Source organism: Canis lupus, chromosome 1 (assembly GCF_011100685.1).
Source record: "Canis lupus familiaris isolate Mischka breed German Shepherd chromosome 1, alternate assembly UU_Cfam_GSD_1.0, whole genome shotgun sequence".
Classification (NCBI taxonomy): Eukaryota; Metazoa; Chordata; class Mammalia; order Carnivora; family Canidae; genus Canis; species Canis lupus.
The window spans coordinates 5,186,725-5,204,221 of NC_049222.1; the positions used below are offsets into that span (position 1 = coordinate 5,186,725).

Consider the following 17,497-nt stretch of genomic DNA (forward strand, 5'->3'; position numbering starts at 1 on the left):
TATGTTAATTTGGAAGGCATTGATCTCTTTTCTATTTAGAGTTTCAGACGCTCTCTCTCCTTTAAGTCTCTGTCACTGCTCTCAGGAGTAGTGTTCTCTGTGTGGACCTGCCAGTCACCGATATTTCATTTTTGTGGTGCCATTGTGAGTGAATTCTTTGAGATTATGTTTCTGTGATCTGTTAGATTCAGGCTATATCCTACAGAGTTTCTGCAGTATGCTCTTCATTAAAATACTGTTTAAATAATACATGGTGCTGTACTTAACTCTATAAGACACATAGGAAGTGTTGAAGGGAGAAAAAGAAGGTATGGGTTTCAGAAACTTCTTTTCCCTCCAGAAAAGTGGGGTTTCAGCTATTCAGCAGTAGAACCTGATAAGCCCAGATGACCTCTGTTTAAAGAAATTCTACTTTTAAAGTTTTAATAGTTTGTTTCGAATATTTTTCATAGGTAGCATGTTATCTCATTTTTATAGTTGTGATTCCAAAAATAAATGACTTGTTTCCTCTGTTGATACTAATTGCTTTCTGTGTTTCTAGGTCGATTATTCTCTCTCAGCATTTATCATAACAGGAAGACATTAGAAATAGTACAGTCCTGAGTGGTGATTACCTATGAAAATTAGAACAGATAACTCCTCACAGCATCTTCCAGCGGTTGTTAGTATGTTTTTCCTATTCTGTCCGTCTGGTGACCCATTATGAAAAATCAGCATTATAGATTACTTTCGCAGAGCAGGAGAACCCAGATCTCCATACCTTTTAATGCCAGAGCTCTTCAAGAGTGCACAGTACTCCACCTGGAAACAAGGCCACGTGATTGTGGGACGTGGTACAGATGTGCAAAATGAAACTGTAGGGCTCCTTGTTAAAAATGCAAGGATTTCAAAATGGCAGCAACAGAGCCCAGGCTGCGCCCCTGAAGTGGGCCCTGCAGAGACACAGCTTGTGTGAGGAGCTGCCTCAGGCTCCTGAGGCCTCCCTGCAGCTTCTCTTCATCTGCTGGTCTGGACTCTGGCTTCTGTGTGACTTTTGACTTCAGAGTTGTAGTTTTGTCTTTCTGGTGATTTGCATTTTAAAAATCATTTAAAAGGAAGGGTATGAAGTCTTTGTTTATATTTTCACTTTCAAGGATATTGTTTAAATAATACATTTAGCTTTTTTCATAGATTTTTATTAAGGCAATTGTGAAAATAGAATCTTAAAACAAGCAGCTGGAGGCAGTTACGTCTAATAAGAAATGTAAGAAATGGGTTTTCTCATTTTTTTACCCCAGGGTGGAGTTAGTGGTTAGAACCTGAGCTTGTCAGGACATTGAACTTAGGGCCACCTCTGGGGTCACCAGCATGTTACCATCTGTGGTTCCTGTGCCTTCTACACACCTCTTTGGGTTTCTTCTTATTTCTTCCCATTCTTTGTTACCTTTCTGGCATCATTTTCGGGGCACATGGTCTGGGCGGGCTACCTTTCCTTGTGGCCCTGTGGTTTCCCTGCGTCAGTAACTAAAACACCACTCACCTTGATGTTGCTTCCCTGACTCTAATGCTCCCTGGGTCCTTGGGGAAAATCACAAGTATGTGTCTGTTGGTGCCGTCCAGTGTTGACTCACCCCTGGTTGCTACTCAGAAGTCTTTTAATTAGCCCTCTTTAAGTTCCCTTTGTATTTCATGTGAGGGTTGTTTGGATATGATCACAGTCATCTTCCTGCTCTGTTCCTTGTGCTTGGGCTCACTACCTGCTGTGCTAAGAAAAACTGTCACCCCTTTGCTTCCTGATCGTCCTCTCTCATCTGCCATCACATTGTCACTATATTATAGTCTCTTTGTATTCTTGTTTTTTGTTTTTTTTTTTTTCTTTAGGGAAAAAAATGTCCCACTTCTTTCCAAAGAGTATATCCCAATTTCTATTCCTAAATATATCTGCTCCTACCTCCTCTGGAACCTGTATTTAGCCATTTGTCTCTTAGCATCATCTCAAATCTGTTTTCCCATCATCTTTTTTTCAATTCATGTTTTTTGATTCAAAAATTATTTTAAAAGGAAAAAACACTTCCATACAGATCAGAAAAAATTGGTTGAAAGCTATGGAAAACCTAACCTAAAACTGGCTTAGCAAAAAGGATTCGTGTAGAAAAATCCAGGGAGAGGTTTTATTTCAAACAGTTTGACGCAAGGGCTTGTTGCCTGTCAGTGGGGCTGGATATATCTGGACACCCTGTCCCTCTTCGTCTCTCCCATTCTGATTCTTCCTGCTTCACTGTATTCTGAGTTATACTTCCTCCTTTGAAGGCAGCTCTGGCTAGCCCTAGATCTCATGTCCAAGTCTAAGATCCTCCCTTAAACACCCCCTCCCCAAGAGTCTCATTGCATCTCCTTGGCTCTTGTTGGCTCAAAAACTCATCCTGCCTTAGTCATGTGTCAGGAGGATGGGATGCTCCATATCTGAGCCTGGCTGCTATCATCTAAAGTATGGGGACTGATGTGGGTATGTGTCTCAGAGGAATATCAGAACATGCTTTGTGAGAGAAGCAGAACAGGTGTTGGAGAGTCCAAAACAAATATCCATATACCTTCCCCATAAACATCTCTGGAAAGACTCCCATAAACATCTCTGGAAAGACTAGCCTGGAAAAAATGATGCATACTCAGATTGACTGGACTGTTAGGAAATTGGCCCCCCGGCATGGAAGATAAAATCGGGTCTTGTGAAAAATACATCTGAATTTTTACATCAATAGGAAAAGCTATTTTGAAATACTATTGAATTAATGAGCACTGAGCTTTTTAAGAGTCTAGGTACACACTTTATCCTGTTGAAAATCAAGTTTATTGTCAGCAGTACCAGGAACAGTACCAGCAGCAAATGTAGCCTGTTAGGGTTCTTGCTGGTTGAGAGAAGTGGAGGGTCTGTGGCTCAAAGACTTAGGGGATTTTACTGATGTTGCCACACTCATCAGTTCAGGATTTGGGAGGGATGTTGTCCTACAGATTTGAAAGTTCTCCTTTTCCAGTATCCTTCCAACACAGCTCCAGTTCATTTCACTCATGCTGCCAGTACAACAAATGAAACCAGGGAGAAAGTTCTGATCCTCCTCACATTCAGAGATGACCTCTCTTTTCATAGTCCATGATCTGTGTCTATTCTTAGCTACTTAAATTTCATGTGTATCAGGGGTTTGGAAAGCAATGGAAGTATCTGAAAATAATCAACTGAGAAAAAGAGAGAAGCTCTGTGTTTACCTTATCTAATATAAGATGCTGAACAAGGAAAGAGGGGGAAGTACTCAAGGTTTTCTTGTCTGAGAGCCTATTCAATTTGATCATTAGAGTCTGATGACTTTCTGTCTTGTTCTTAGTTATTCCTTTATAGTGTTGGTGTCTCTGCAGCTTTAAACTGTTAATACTTGGTGGCAAATATTTTTGAGTTTGTAGGGTCTTCTTTCTTCTTACACACTCTCACCTGAGAATTGCATACTGATGTCCCATCCACATGTCTGTGTCACTGGTGTGTCACTGTGTTCACGTGTTCTTGTTCCTCCGGCAGTCTCTCAGGTGGTGCTTTTGGGCCCCACCTTACTTAGTGCCTGCTCTTCAGGGTGATGTGTGCAGTGGGCTCCTGTTGCCTTTCCTGCCTCAGACAGCACTACTGTGATGTAAGCCCCTTTCCTGTCTGCCTTGGGAAAATCATTCAGTCAACCCAGTCAGTAGTCCTCTCTCTGAACCTTCTTTTACTTCCTGCCTTTTCTGGGTTCTATTTATGGGGCCAAAAAAAAAAAAATGAATTCTAATCATAGCTAAGAAATGAGGAATGTTATTAGTAGTGCCATTAATCATGCCGTAGAAGACATGACCTTTTTTCCTAAAGACTGTAGATTATTTTAGGAAACGTTGAATATGCAGAAACAATCCAGTATAATTAAATGTTCAGGTGTTAGAACATTAATGTTAGCAAGGGTTAGAAAAGGAAGAGATTAGCGTAGGCTGGAAGGTGCTATTAGCCATAGAGGTGAATGTTGAAGTTTTGAGGGACTAAATTCCCTCAGGGAAGAGGAAAATGATCTGAGGACACAGATTTGCACATTTCCAGGGTTATGGGTTGGATAGGAAAAGAGCAGCTAGTTGTAATAAGCAGAAGGGGGTCTTCAGAGGAAGGTTGATATAGCTGCTAACAGCTAACGTCTATTGAATGTTACTTTTTTAGTAACATTTTATTTTGATGTAATTTCCAATGTAGAAAAAAATTACAAAAATAATACAAGAACTCCCACATATAATTTTCTGATTTTTTTCACCATAGATTAGTTTTGCTTGTTCTACAACTTTATATCAGTACAGGATGTACTCTTTTGTGTCCAGATTCTTTCAGCGAAATGCCTTGAGTTTCATTTATACTGTTGCAAGTATTGCTAGTCATTCCTATTTATTGATGAGTACTATTTCACTGAATGAATATGCCACAATTTGCTTACCTGTTTTCCTATTGATGGACAGGGAATTTGTGTTGTTTCCTGTTTGGGGCACTTATGAATAAGGCTATTACAGAACTCTTGTGAAAGTCTTTTTTTTGTGGACATAAGTTTTTTTATTTCTCTTGGCAAAATACCTAGTACTGGAATCGTTGGTTTATGTATTAAAAATTATCATTTTTATGTATAAGAAAATTCTATGTATAAGAAATGGCCAAAATATTTTTTTAGATTGTTTGTACATTTTCTACTCCCACCAGTGTTGTATGAGTGTTCTGGTTGCTTTATATCCCAGTCGACGTTTGATGTTATTAGTCTTTTAAATTTTAGTTGTTCTGACATGTGGGAGTAGGATCGATCATCAAGGCTTTGATTTACATCTCCCTAATGGCCAGTAGTGGTGAGCGCCTTTTCATGTGCCTCTTGGCCATTTTCATATCTTCTTTTTGAAATGTCTACTAATCCTTTCAACTTTTAAAAATAATGACTTATCTGTTCCTGAATTATAGGAATTCTTTATGTATTCTGAATACTAGTCCTTTGATAGATAAATGTTCTACAAAATATCTCATCCCAATCTGTGGCTGGCTTATTAATTTCCTTAATGGTATTTTTAAAACATTTTTTAATTGAAGTATAATTGATGTATAACATTATATTACTTTCTGTGTCTGGATTAGCTCACTTAACATAATGTCCTTTAGGTCTATCCATGTTGTTGCAAATGAAGGATTTCCTTTTTTGTAGCTGAATAATATTCCTTTAGTGTGTTTGTATGTGTGTTACATATTTTTTGATATGATTTTTTACATGTGTATTACATATTTTTCCATTCATCCATTGATGGACACTTGGGTTGTTTCCATGCCCTATTGTAAATAGTACGGCAGTGAACATGAAGATGCAGAGGTTTTTTTGACATAGTGATTATATTTCCTTTGGACAAATACCCAGAAGTGGAATTGCTGGATCATATAGTAGTTTTTAAAAAGGATTTTTGAGGAACATCTATACTGTTTTCCATAGTGGAAAGTATAAATTAGTGCAGTTAATTATCACCGACAGTGAGGGCTCCCTTTTCTCCACATCCTCACTAATACTTGTTATTTCCTATTTTGCTTTTCAATAATAGCCATTCTGACAGGAGTGAGGAGATATCTCAGTTGGTTTTGATTTACATTCTCTTATGATGATTTATGTCAAGCATCTTTACATGTGTCTGTTGGCCATCTCTATGTCTTCTTTGGGAAGAGGTCTATTTAGATTCTCTGTCCCTTTTTAATTGGATTTTCTTTTGATACTGAGTTTTATGGATTCTTTATATATTTTATATATCAATCCCTTATTGACTATATTATTTGCAGATATTTTCTTGCATTCAGTAGGTTATCTTTTCACTTTGTTGATGGTTTCCTTTGCTGTGCAGAAGCTTTTTAGTTTGACATAGTCCCATTTATTTACTTTTGCTTTTGTTAACTTTGCTTTTGGAGACAGATCCAAAAATGTATTGCTTTTGGAGACAGATCCAAAAATGTATAAGTCAAGGAGTTTATGTTTTTTTTTTTTCTAGGATTTTTATGGCTTCTGGTCTTACATTCAAGTCTTAATCCATTTCAAGTTAATTTTTGTGTATGGTGTAAGATAGTGGGCCAATTTCTTTTTTTTTTTCCTGTATGGCTGTCCCATGTCCCCAACACTATTCATTGAAGAGATCATCCTTTCCCCATTGTATATTCTTGCCTCTTAATAGTATCTTTTCATGATTAGGAGTTGCTCATTTTGATAAAATCTAATTTATTAGTTTTTTTATTTCGTACTTTTTTTGGTGGGGGGGTTTAAAAACTTTTCCTATTCCAAGTTATAGAGATGTTCTTTCTTCTGATTGTATGATGGTTTTAACCCTTACATTTAGGTCTATGATCCATCCCTAATTAATTTTTGTGTTAAGTGTAAGGTAAGGGCTGAAGTTCATTCTGTTTTTCCATATGGATAGTAAGGTTTTTTTGTGAAAAGACTTTGTTTCTCATTGAATTATTTTGATGTCGTTGTCAAAAGTCAATTGTTTGTAAAAGTGTTGGTAGGTATTTAGATCCGTCTATTCTGTTCTGTTGATCTATCTGTATGTCTTAGAGTGATGACACGCTGTCTTGATTGCTGTACCTCTACGGTAAGTCTTGAAGTCAACTTTTTTTCTTCTTCTTAAGATTGTATGGCTCTTTTAGGTCCTATTTCCATTTGAATTTTAGAATCAGATTGTCAGATTTTATTATTTACTTATTTTTCTATATTGATTCTTTATAAATTATTAAATTCCTGCTGGGTTTATGATTACAATTACATTAAATCTGTAGATCATTTGGGTAAATAGATGCATTTATAATTATTGAGTCTTGTAATCCATGTACATGGTACATATCCACCTTCTGCTTGGCAGTAGGCTTGGCTCTTTAGATAGAGGAATAATATTGACATAATGCATGTAAGGTGCTTAGCATATTTAGCCTGGGAGATATAATAATCTACACTGTAATGTTAATATATATTATTAGTTCCATTAATCTTCACAAAGCCTTATAAAATACTTTCTATTCGTGTTCTTATTTCACTTAGCTTAGAGCTTGAATGTGGTTACACAGCTAGTAAATGGCTGGGCAGGGTTTGGAATGAAGCCTATCATGACTAAAAGCCATGCTTGTAAGTGAATGTCACTGGAAGCCAAGGGCAGTGAGCCTTGAATTTAATTTCTCTGCATTTTGGGGATGGCCTTATGCTTTGTAGGTTAGAGCTGGAGTTACCAGAATTTATTCTGACTGGTTTAAGCAACGGAGGAACTCAGTAGGGGTATATTAGCTCAAGTGAAGGAACCCAGGCCACTTATGACTTAGTTCTAGGAAGGTTGAGGAGGGGAGGTGAGTAAGCATGAGACTCACAATGGAGGAATTGACACAAATTTGGGGGAGCCATAAATGATTCTCCAGCATATATTGTCTGCTGATTTATAGATTTTTTTCTCTATTGACAGTAATATGAAAGCAGAACTTTATGAGAATTTAAAATATTACATACTATATAATATATATTTATTATTATAAATTTTTAGTATTTAAGCAAATAAGTAATTATGTTTCCTCCTTTTGTGTTTTAATTTATTATATAATTCTATATTATATTAATCTATTATAATAGACACATACTGTTTAAATCATGTCTCTGTCACTTACCAGTGGCATGACCTTGGGTGAGGTACTCTTAATCTCTCTGTATATTTCTCTCATCTGTGAATTCAGAAAACTATAATACCTAATTTATAGTAGGATTTTAAGATATTCTAGTCTTTTAAGCTACTATAAAGTGCTTAACACAATGGTTGGTGTACAGTAAGTACTCAAGAATATTGCCTATTTTATATATTTAACATAGAACATATGTGCAGATTGTTTAAATGTAGGGTAAGCTTAAATAGCCTTTTTCTCTTAGAGATACAAGCAGAAGGAGTTCTGACCTTTCAAGATACTGCAAATGTTAAAGTTGTTCTAAAGTGGGAGAATATTTGGTAATAAAATAACAATAGTCTTTTTGCTTCCACAGAGATTTCATGTTTATTAGCTTAGACAATTGCCATTGAGATGTTATTGGCTGTTGTACTTTGGGGTCCATTTTCTGCAGTGTCCTGAGGACAAGCCACATGGAAAATGAACTCGTGGTTTTCTGTATGGCATCGTCTGGCTGCCAGCACACATGCCAGCCGGTTGGAGGTCTCTCTTGATTTTGCACATGGCTGTGCAGTAATATAGAGCAGAGCAGAGCCACATCTGGTCCATTCAGAATGTCATTACTGTGTCTCCTCTGAGGCTTGGCTTTTCACACATTTCCTCCGTGCTTCCGTTGAGCCCTGCAGAGGTGACAGTGGAGCTGTTGCCTGGGAAGGGTCAGTGTCTTTTGGCATTCATTCCTGCAGCAGGGGAGAGGGGGAGAGAAGCTGCACTGTTGTTGCTAATTACTCAGCAGAAGGGGACCTGTGGGCTGTCCCTGTCCTTGGTACTGAAGGCCTCACAGTGCCCTCCTGTGGGGCTGGAAAGCTCCAAGGGGCTCATTACTGTGTCCCAGAAGAGGCTGCTGGCAAAGTGGCCCGAGACTGTGCTTCAGATGACACTGTGTAGAATTCTTAGGGTAGGGCTTTGGCTTTACTTTGTCCCTTGAAATCACTCACCTAAGGTCAAGGAACCTTTTTCTGTCCCCTTCTTCTTTCCCCTGCGTGACTCACCTCTTACCTTTGTTGAGGTGTCTCTCTCTGAAGAGAGCTTACATCCAAATGGAGGAGCTCTTATGTTGTCCTGCATGGTGGTCATGTTTCAGGGTAAATGTGTGAAGCTCATCATCACAGGAAGCTCGGCAGTACATGCATAGGCTCTCCATGCGTAAGGGCCTTGGAAAGTGGATTTGTGTGCCTGGGTTGGGATGGTCCATGGTTAGCTAATCAGAGGAGGGGCGAGGCCTCTGGTCTCATGCTGTTGGTAGCATGGGCATGGATTTCTGCCTACTAGTAAGCGTGTGAAAGATGTGTGTGCGGGGCTTCTTGTCTCTTCCATACTCCCCTGCTCTCAAACTCCTCATTCCTATGAACATTGCCCTCCTTGTTCCCTTCTGTTTAATGTCTGGGCCACTCTGGCATCTGCTCTCTTAGAGGCTCCGTACCATGATTGCTGTTAGCTTAATCAAATCAGAAGAACTTTAGCCTCCTTAGCAACATTGGCCTCCATCAGTTACATGTAACCTCCAGGTTCACCCCAGGCATCCCCCCCCCCCCCCACTCACTTTTGAGATCATGTTTCCAGGATATGCACTTGTTTCTCTGTCTCTGGAGAACAGCTATGCTACCAGCCTCAAGCCAGATGCCTGCATCCAGGACTTGGCCATATGAGGCATTCTCTAGGAAGCAGCAAGTCTAAGGACTCTTGACTTGTCCTGCATTCGCATATCATAATTTCAAAAATCTTAAAATCTTTTCAGGATCATAATTTTAAAAATCTTAAATCTTTTCAGGATCCATTGAAAATGGATATGTGAAGCTTGTTGTTATACGTTTTAAAAATAACACAGAACACCTACCTCTTATTGGAAAAGTTGGCCTTTCTTGGAGAACTGATGTTTTCAGTGGCTGCATAAAGGTAATTTGTTGTTTCATTTTCTTAATGTAACCTGATTTCTGTCAATGTATATTTCTTTTTTCTTTAATAATAAATTTATTTTTTATTGGTGTTCAATTTGCCTACAGAATAACACTCAGTGCTCATCCTGTCAAGTGCCCCCCTCAGTGCCCGTCACTCATTCACCCCCACCCCCTACCCTCCTCCCCTTCACCACCCCTAGTTCATTTCCCAGAGTTAGGAGTCTTCATGTTCTGTCTTCCTTTCTGATATTTCCTACCCATTTCTTCTCCCTTCCCTTCTATTCCCTTTCACTATTATCTATATTCCCCAAATGAATGAGACCATACAATGTCTGTCCTTCTCCGATTGACTTATTTCATTCAGCATAATACCCTCCAGTTCCATCCATGTGGAAGCAAATGGTGGGTATTTGTCATTTCTAATGGCTGAGTAATATTCCATTGTATACATAGACCACATCTCTTTATCCATTCATCTTTCGATGGACACCGAGGCTCCTTCCACAGTTTGGCTATTGTGGACATTGCTGCTATAAACATCGGGGTGCAGGTGTCCCAGCGTTTCATTGCATCTGTATCTTTGGGGTAAATCCCCAGCAGTGCAATTGCTGGGTCATAGGGCAGGTCTATTTTTAACTCTTTGAGGAACCTCCACACAGTTTTCCAGAGTGGCTGCACCAGTTCACATTCCCATCAACAGTGTAAGAGGGTTCCCCTTTCTCCGCATCCTCTCCAACATTTGTGGTTTCCTGCCTTGTTAATTTTCCCCATTCTCACTGGTGTGAGGTGGTATCTCATTGTGGTTTTGATTTGTATTTCCCTGATGGCAAGTGATGCAGAGCATTTTCTCATATGCATGTTGGCCATGTCTATGTCTTCCTCTGTGAGATTTCTGTTCATGTCTTTTGCCCATTTCATGATTGGATTGTTTGTTTCTTTGGTGTTGAGTTGAATAATTTCTTTATAGATCTTGGAATCTAGCCCTTTATCTGATATGTCATTTGCAAATATCTTCTCCCATTCTGTAGGTTGCCTTTTAGTTTTGTTGACTGTATTCTTTGCTGTGCAAAGGCTTCTTATCTTGATGAAGTCCCAATAGTTCATTTTTGCTTTTGTTTCTTTTGCCTTCGTGGATGTATCTTGCAAGAAGTTACTGTGGCCGAGTTCAAAAAGGGTGTTGCCTGTGTTCTCCTCTAGGATTTTGATGGAATCTTGTCTCACATTTAGATCTTTCATCCATTTTGAGTTTATCTTTGTGTATGGTGAAAGAGAGTGGTCTAGTTTCATTCTTCTGCATGTGGATGTCCAGTTTTCCCAGCACCATTTATTGAAGAGACTGTCTTTCTTCCAGTGGATAGTCTTTCCTCTTTTATAGAATATTAGTTGACCATAAAGTTGAGGGTCCACTTCTGGATTCTCTATTCTGTTCCATTGATCTATGTGTCTGTTTTTGTGCCAGTGCCACACTGTCTTGATGACCACAGCTATGTAGTACAACCTGAAATCTGGCATTGTGATGCCCCCAGCTATGGTTTTCTTTTTTTTAAAATTCCCCTGGCTATTCGGTGTCTTTTCTGATTCCACACAAATCTTAAAATAGTTTGTTCTAACTCTCTGAAGAAAGTCCATGGTATTTTGATAGGGATTGCATTAAACGTGTAAATTGCCCTGGGTTGTCAATGTATATTTCTGACACTGCTTTTAGAGTCCTAGTTTTACTGTTCTCATGTCTGAAGATATGTGCATATTCTCTTAGCTGTTGACAGCTGATTGATTCATTCAACAGGTACTTGTTGAGTACCTTCTGTTTTTTGTTGAGTGTGGGGGAGCAGGAGCAGTGGGTAGCATGCAGCAGCATTTCTGCGCCTCTGCCCTCCCATGAAGCCCCTCTGTCTGTGTTGTGGAGAAGAAGTAGAGCTCTAGGTTGAACCAAACAAGTAGCAGTTACTCAACATCTTAATTGCTCTTATACCAGGATACAGATATTTCCTTGAAACCCTTCCTTGAACAGTTATATCAGTTTGTACCTCACCAAAAATTATCCCCATGGATGGGAGAGTTTATTTAGTGTTTGGGAGTTGGCAGGGACAGAGGGAAGAAGAGGTAGAGGAGGGTGAGAGTCCTTGAAACAGTTCTGTTTTCTTCTGGGATCTTGTGCCCATGGATGCTGGGGTTCTCCTTGTTCTCCATCTTTATTTTGTTCTCCATCAGGATTTACGTATTCCTGGTGAGCCCGTGAGATCTATCTTGAGTAACTTTATTCCACCATACAAGTACAGACACCTTGTGAGAATAGTTACCAATGATGATTGAGATTGAGAGCAGTGCTATCATTGACTGTTTTTTTTTCATTGACTGTTAAAATCAGTTAATTATCATTAAGTATTATCTCTTAAGCCACTTGCTATTTGATACAATGAACTGCTTTATTGATTCTATTTATTTGTAAACAAATATTTTAATTTTGGTACAGATTATTTTTATCATATACATAAGAATATTGTTTCACATCTTGAAGAGCACAGACTTGTGTTTTTCAATGGGTCTTATAAAAATATGAACTAAAATAAAATGTTAAAGCCAGAGTAGACCTTGAGGTCCAAGAAAGGTAGAATACAGATATGAAAGACTTAAATGTGTCCATGTGATTATAAAAATGATGTCATTTGTTCTGTGTTTTTTTGTTGTTTGGAGCAGGATGAGAGCAGGGTGAGGGAAGTGTAGTAATTCTACAAAGAAACAAAGCTTTATCCCAGCTCTCACAGCCTCTGGTGGGACTTTATGTCAGGTAGACTAAGCTGTGTAACAGACCATCCTAAATAGCATTTTAGCTGCAAATACAGGGACAGATTTTTTACAGCAACCAGAAGCTGAAGGTGCAGCTTCAGAATGAGCTCCAGGCAGTGATTCTATAGGTTGCTTGACCAACGTGACTCACGTGTGCAGGTTTCTAACAGAGTGGCTTGATCTGCAAATGGGGCTGTGAGTCCTTGAAGTCAGGCATGAACTGCCTGTTCCCACACACTTTTTCCCTGCAGTTCCCTCTCCCAGCTGGGCTTTGGGAGGAGGTGGAGCGGGGCTGCACAGCTGACCCTCCCCTGTGGGCCTGCGGTTCATGATTTGGGGTTTGGTAGTTAAGACTGAGATGTCCTCAGAGTTTTTCAAGAAAAAAAGTGGAGGTAAGTGATGTCCTGTCCCTTCTGTTTGCTGCACAGATCAGGAATTTCCCTCAAGCATCTGATCAGTGTAACTATAGTGAAACTCTAAAACATGTGTTAAGAAATTGCTCTAGAGTTAAAAATATTTCATAAATGAGGGTAAATGGTAAAAAAAGTTTCTTATATATACATAACTATTAAAAGCCAAAAAGCTAAATCTCCTGTTTGTTGTGGAGATTGTATAAGTAGTGTCCCGGACAGAGCCTCCTGACACTGTTGTTCACACCATCAGGGACAGGTCTGTTTGAAAGTGTCACCCACATCAGTGATTCTGGGTCCAGGCCAGAAAGCAAAGAAGTGCTATGAATGATCATGATAATGACAGGTGGAGGAGCTGCCGTTGCACTGTGGTATTTGATGTGGTGTGTGGTCTCACCGGTGGGGAGCTGAGGTCCTCCTGGTGTATTGTCGCCAGAGGATTTCTTTCCATCAGAGGAGTGTGAGGGCTGTCAAGCTAACGCTTGCTGCCACTGAGGCCATTCAAATCACATGTATCTGTAGCCTGATGCCTGGAGTCCAGCGTCAGCAACTCATCGTTTTATACGGGGGATTACTCAACCTTAAACATTTTTAAAAAATCACGTTAAAAACTGATCAGTATTTTTTTTACCTTTTAAAAGTCAGATTATGATCTCAAATACATTTTAAAGATGCCTGCAGTGGCTGCTGTTGGTTATGAGTCCACGCAGGCCAGCTGCTCTATAACTGGTTGCCATGCTGTTTTACAAACTCGTTTTGAGTAGCCAGGGTAGTCGCCCCACTGCAGTCTTCAGTAGAATTCAGTGTAATTCAAAATGAAACACTCTCCTGCTCTGCCTTCCCTCCATTCCTATCAGAAGTGCTGGTTGGTGGAGTTTCCTTTGTTAAGGCTTTTCTTATACCTGTTCCTAGTGCTTCGTCCTTTCATGCCTTCCTTGGCATTTTTTTGTGTTATTTTAATATTACTTCTAAATCTATGTGGAGCTTGGTATTGGTTGTAATCCAAGCTAGATATTTTAGTATAACTGTGGTTGTGCTTTATGCAAGTGAAGTCTGCTGATGGGTGTGTCACAGTTCAGTGTGCAGTGGTGGCTGTGCCCTCCCTCCCCCCAGGAAAGATGCCCTAGCAGGTTTGCTGGTGGTGCTGCAGTGACCTGGGTGATTCCAGGAGTAAGCACCTTGGGAGGAGCCCAACGCCCCACTCCTTGCCCTTGGATTTTGCAGAGTTCATTGGTCAGTGAGGGGTAGGTAAGAAGAACAGACAGACTCCCTTAGGGAAGGTGAGTTCTGCCTACTGCATAGGTGTGCATGTTTCTAGAACTTTGTGCTGAAAGAGATCGATTTAGGGAAGGGTAGTTGGAAACATACTTATCTTGAGGAAGAAGGCAGAAGGTGAGTGGAGGAAGGTTGGGGGGTGTCTAAAATACCTCTCCTTCTCTCTCCTTGCCCCGGCCCCCAGGATGGAAGTGATTTCTTATGGAGAAGGGACCAGATGGAGAAGGAGCTGCCTTGTGCAGACACAACTCTCTCTGGCAGCTGAGGGGCTGAATGCAGCCAGAGTAAGCCATTTGCTGAGGAGTGCAGGGCTTGCGAGTGGCATCCTTGTGGAAGAGTTCTTACACCTCTTGACTGCTCCTCCTGAATTTCCTTCTCCACCTCCCTCTGGAATGTTGGGGCAGCCCAGGGTGTCACCTTCTCCTCCATGGTCTCCTCCTTGCTCATGGTTCTAGCCACTGTGCCTGTGCTGCTGGATTTTGATGAGGTTTAAGTAACAAAACCAAGAGACTGCTAAACCAGTAGTTAAGATAATGAAGAGCACTGGGGTAGAGAAAGGTGTGGGTCCACAGGACCGCTGACTGGATGTATTATCCTGGGCATCGACGTGGAAGCCACGGAGCTTCCTTCATCAAATGGCCATAATGGTAGCTGTTTATTCCTGAAGGACTCCTGCTGCCTAAGCACAGAGACACATTTTAGCCCCCGGGAATGGCTTTGGTCCCTCTGTTCTCAGCCCCCATGAGCCCTCCTCTGTGGTCTGTGAACTGTGGTCCCTGCTCTGCTAGAAACAGAGGGTGTGGTGGAATGGGCTCTCATTGGGCTGATGTGTACTGTTCCAGGACCTGGAGAGCCATTGGGAGCAAGGTCTAGTGTTGGGCTCCTCAGGCTGCCCTGCTGGGTGGCCCCCACCTCATGTGGTCTGCTCTTTCCACTGTCAGGGCTGAGGATGTTTCGTGTTCGCTGTGTCTTCACTCAGGTCTCCTCCAGAAGTGGGAACCACTTCACATCACTCATTTACTAGACCATCTCAGGTTGGTTGTTTGTTTTTGACTTTTGGAATGTTTGTATTCCTTAAATTTCTCTATGAGAAACATTTTTTGGAGTCAGGACTCATTTAGTCCAAATGGTGAGTGCTCTTGGCCATATTTGATTGTGTATAGATCTCTGAAAGCAATGTTTATGCTGATACCTATAATATTTTATATATTTCTCTATGTAGGTATCTATAATACCTGTATCTATAATTAGGTTGATATTGATAGGTTCATTTTATGCTGATATCTAAGAGTAAGCTTTATATTCCAATTAATAAAACACTAACACAGGGCACAAGTCATGGCAAAAAATGAGCCAAGATTTTAGCCTTGATACTACTTCATAATTTCTTGAGAAATATAGTTAATTCTTGAGTATTAAATAAAGTAGTAGATGTAAATGCTTGGATTAGCATCTGACGAATAGAACATGTTAAAAAAATATAGCTAATGTGATACACTCATGTTCATTTCATAGCAGCATTATTCACAGTAGCCCAAAGATGGAAGAAACCCAGGTGTCCCCCGGCAGGTGCATGGGTAGCCACAACTTGGTGTCCAAATACCATGGAATGTTGTCTCCTGGAAGGAGATTCTAGCACATGCTACAGCATGGGTGAACCTTGAGGGCATTATGTTAAGTGAAATAAGCCAGACACAAAAGGTCAAATACTGTAGGATTCCAGTTGTATGAGGTACCATACAAGGTACCAGTTTACAGAGGCATTGAGGAGAATGGTGGTTCTCAGGGGCTGGGGAGATGCAAGGAGGGGCAGTTATCGTTTCATAGGTTCCAGAGTGTTGGTCTTGCAAGATGAAAAGAGCTCTGGGGGTAGGTGGTGCTGATAGCCACACAGCAGTGTAAATGTGCGTAATGCCCTAAGCTGTATGCTTAAAGATGGTTACAATGGCAAAGTTTTGTTGCATGTGTCTTCCCATAATTAGAAAATAAATTTAAAACTATAGCTCATTAACAATAATCACTATCAGCATCTCCCTCTGATTCAGGTCCCCGTGGCACTTGAGATGCAGCTGGTACTTCTCCCCAGACCCTGCTCTTCTGCAGCAGTGGCGGAGGGAGTAGGAGGTTAGCACCCCCTTCTCCCTCACCCTCACCTCCAGATACCAGATTCTCCTCAGTGTCAGTACTTCTTCCCTCTCTGCCCTATGAGTTACTACCACCGACAGTTGAGGGCTCTTAGCACCACTTCACTGGCATGTAACAATAACCATCATTCCTGTGCTGTTCTCGCTGCCCCCCCACCCCGTTTTATTGCTCTTTTGTGTATCGGACGTGCATTTATTGGCACGGGTGGAGGTGAGGAGGGGCAGCCAACCTGCCACCCTCATGACCCCGTTGCCCCCCAGCGCCCAATTCCTGAGACTTCCAGCACTTCTTGCTCTCACAGTCTTGGTGTGGGCCCTGCCTTCTTGTGTAATTCTGCTCTCTCTTCTCTCCTCCCTCTTCTTTCACTTCAACCTTCATGACGAGGCTTAATTTATACATTTATACATCTATTACTTAAACTTGTAAATCAGGTCCAGTTGGCCCTTTTGTCCTTTCACTTATGAATATTTATGTTTATTTTGTAGAGTTGTTCTATAATGGACATAACTCTTTTGGACGAATATGGGAAACCCTTTTGGTGTCTCAGTTCCCCTGTTTGCATGAGATCTTCTGTGCCCTCTGATGGCCCTAACTTCTTGGGACAGACTTACTGTGTTGACTATGTGGACTCGGAAGGCAAAGTGCACGTGGAGCTGGTGTGGATCAAAGAGACAGAAGAATACTTCATCGTGAGCCTGGTCCTTTACCTGAAGATAGCAAAAATAAACCACTGGTTTGGGACAGCATACTAAGTATTGCCTGGGGGTGGCAAAATATTGCTGCTGTTTGTTTATTTTGAACTAACTGGTTTTGTTCTTGGTGTTGGAAATTGAAATAAAGCAGTTATCTGTTTGATGCTTTTTCTTTCACATTAGAAATTATGATCCCTGGGCCATTTTAAAGTTTATGTTCAGAGAATTTAAGTTAAATTTTAAAAACATGAAATAGCAAATCCCAATGAAAATTCATATAAAATAAGAAAAAAGATACTTCTGCCCTTAGAATTTAAAAGACAAGGAATTCTGCTTAAGCATGTGATCATGGGATCACTGTGTGTATGTGTGTATGTGTATGTGATCACTCCATGCATGTGTATGTGTGTGCACACGTGTGTATGTAGGTGCACGTGTGCGATCACTGTGTGTGTGTGTGTGTGTGTGTGTGTTGTATGGGTAGAGGGTTTTTTTTTTTCTTTATTGGCTAGAACCCAAAATGCAAAAGTGTATTTAAATATGAACTCCATG

The 17,497-nt window shown here is 40.5% G+C and overlaps 1 protein-coding gene across 6 annotated transcripts in view; it reads left to right on the forward strand.

Annotated features, from left to right (window-relative positions):
• Positions 1–17,108, forward strand: part of FBXO15 (F-box protein 15) — a 47,494-nt gene extending 30,386 nt beyond the window's left edge. For 4 of the 6 annotated variants that reach the window (XM_038525786.1, XM_038525788.1, XM_038525789.1 and 1 more), the window contains 2 exons: positions 9,510–9,634; positions 16,739–17,108. In XM_038525786.1, coding sequence (XP_038381714.1) covers positions 9,510–9,634; positions 16,739–17,005 — 392 coding nt within the window. In that variant the 3' untranslated portion in view covers positions 17,006–17,108. Of the gene's footprint in view, positions 1–9,509; positions 9,635–15,049; positions 15,143–16,738 lie in introns of all 6 variants that reach the window. The other 2 variants (XR_005353316.1, XM_038525790.1) reach the window with 2 other exon arrangements.
• The last annotated feature ends 389 nt before the right edge of the window (positions 17,109–17,497 follow it).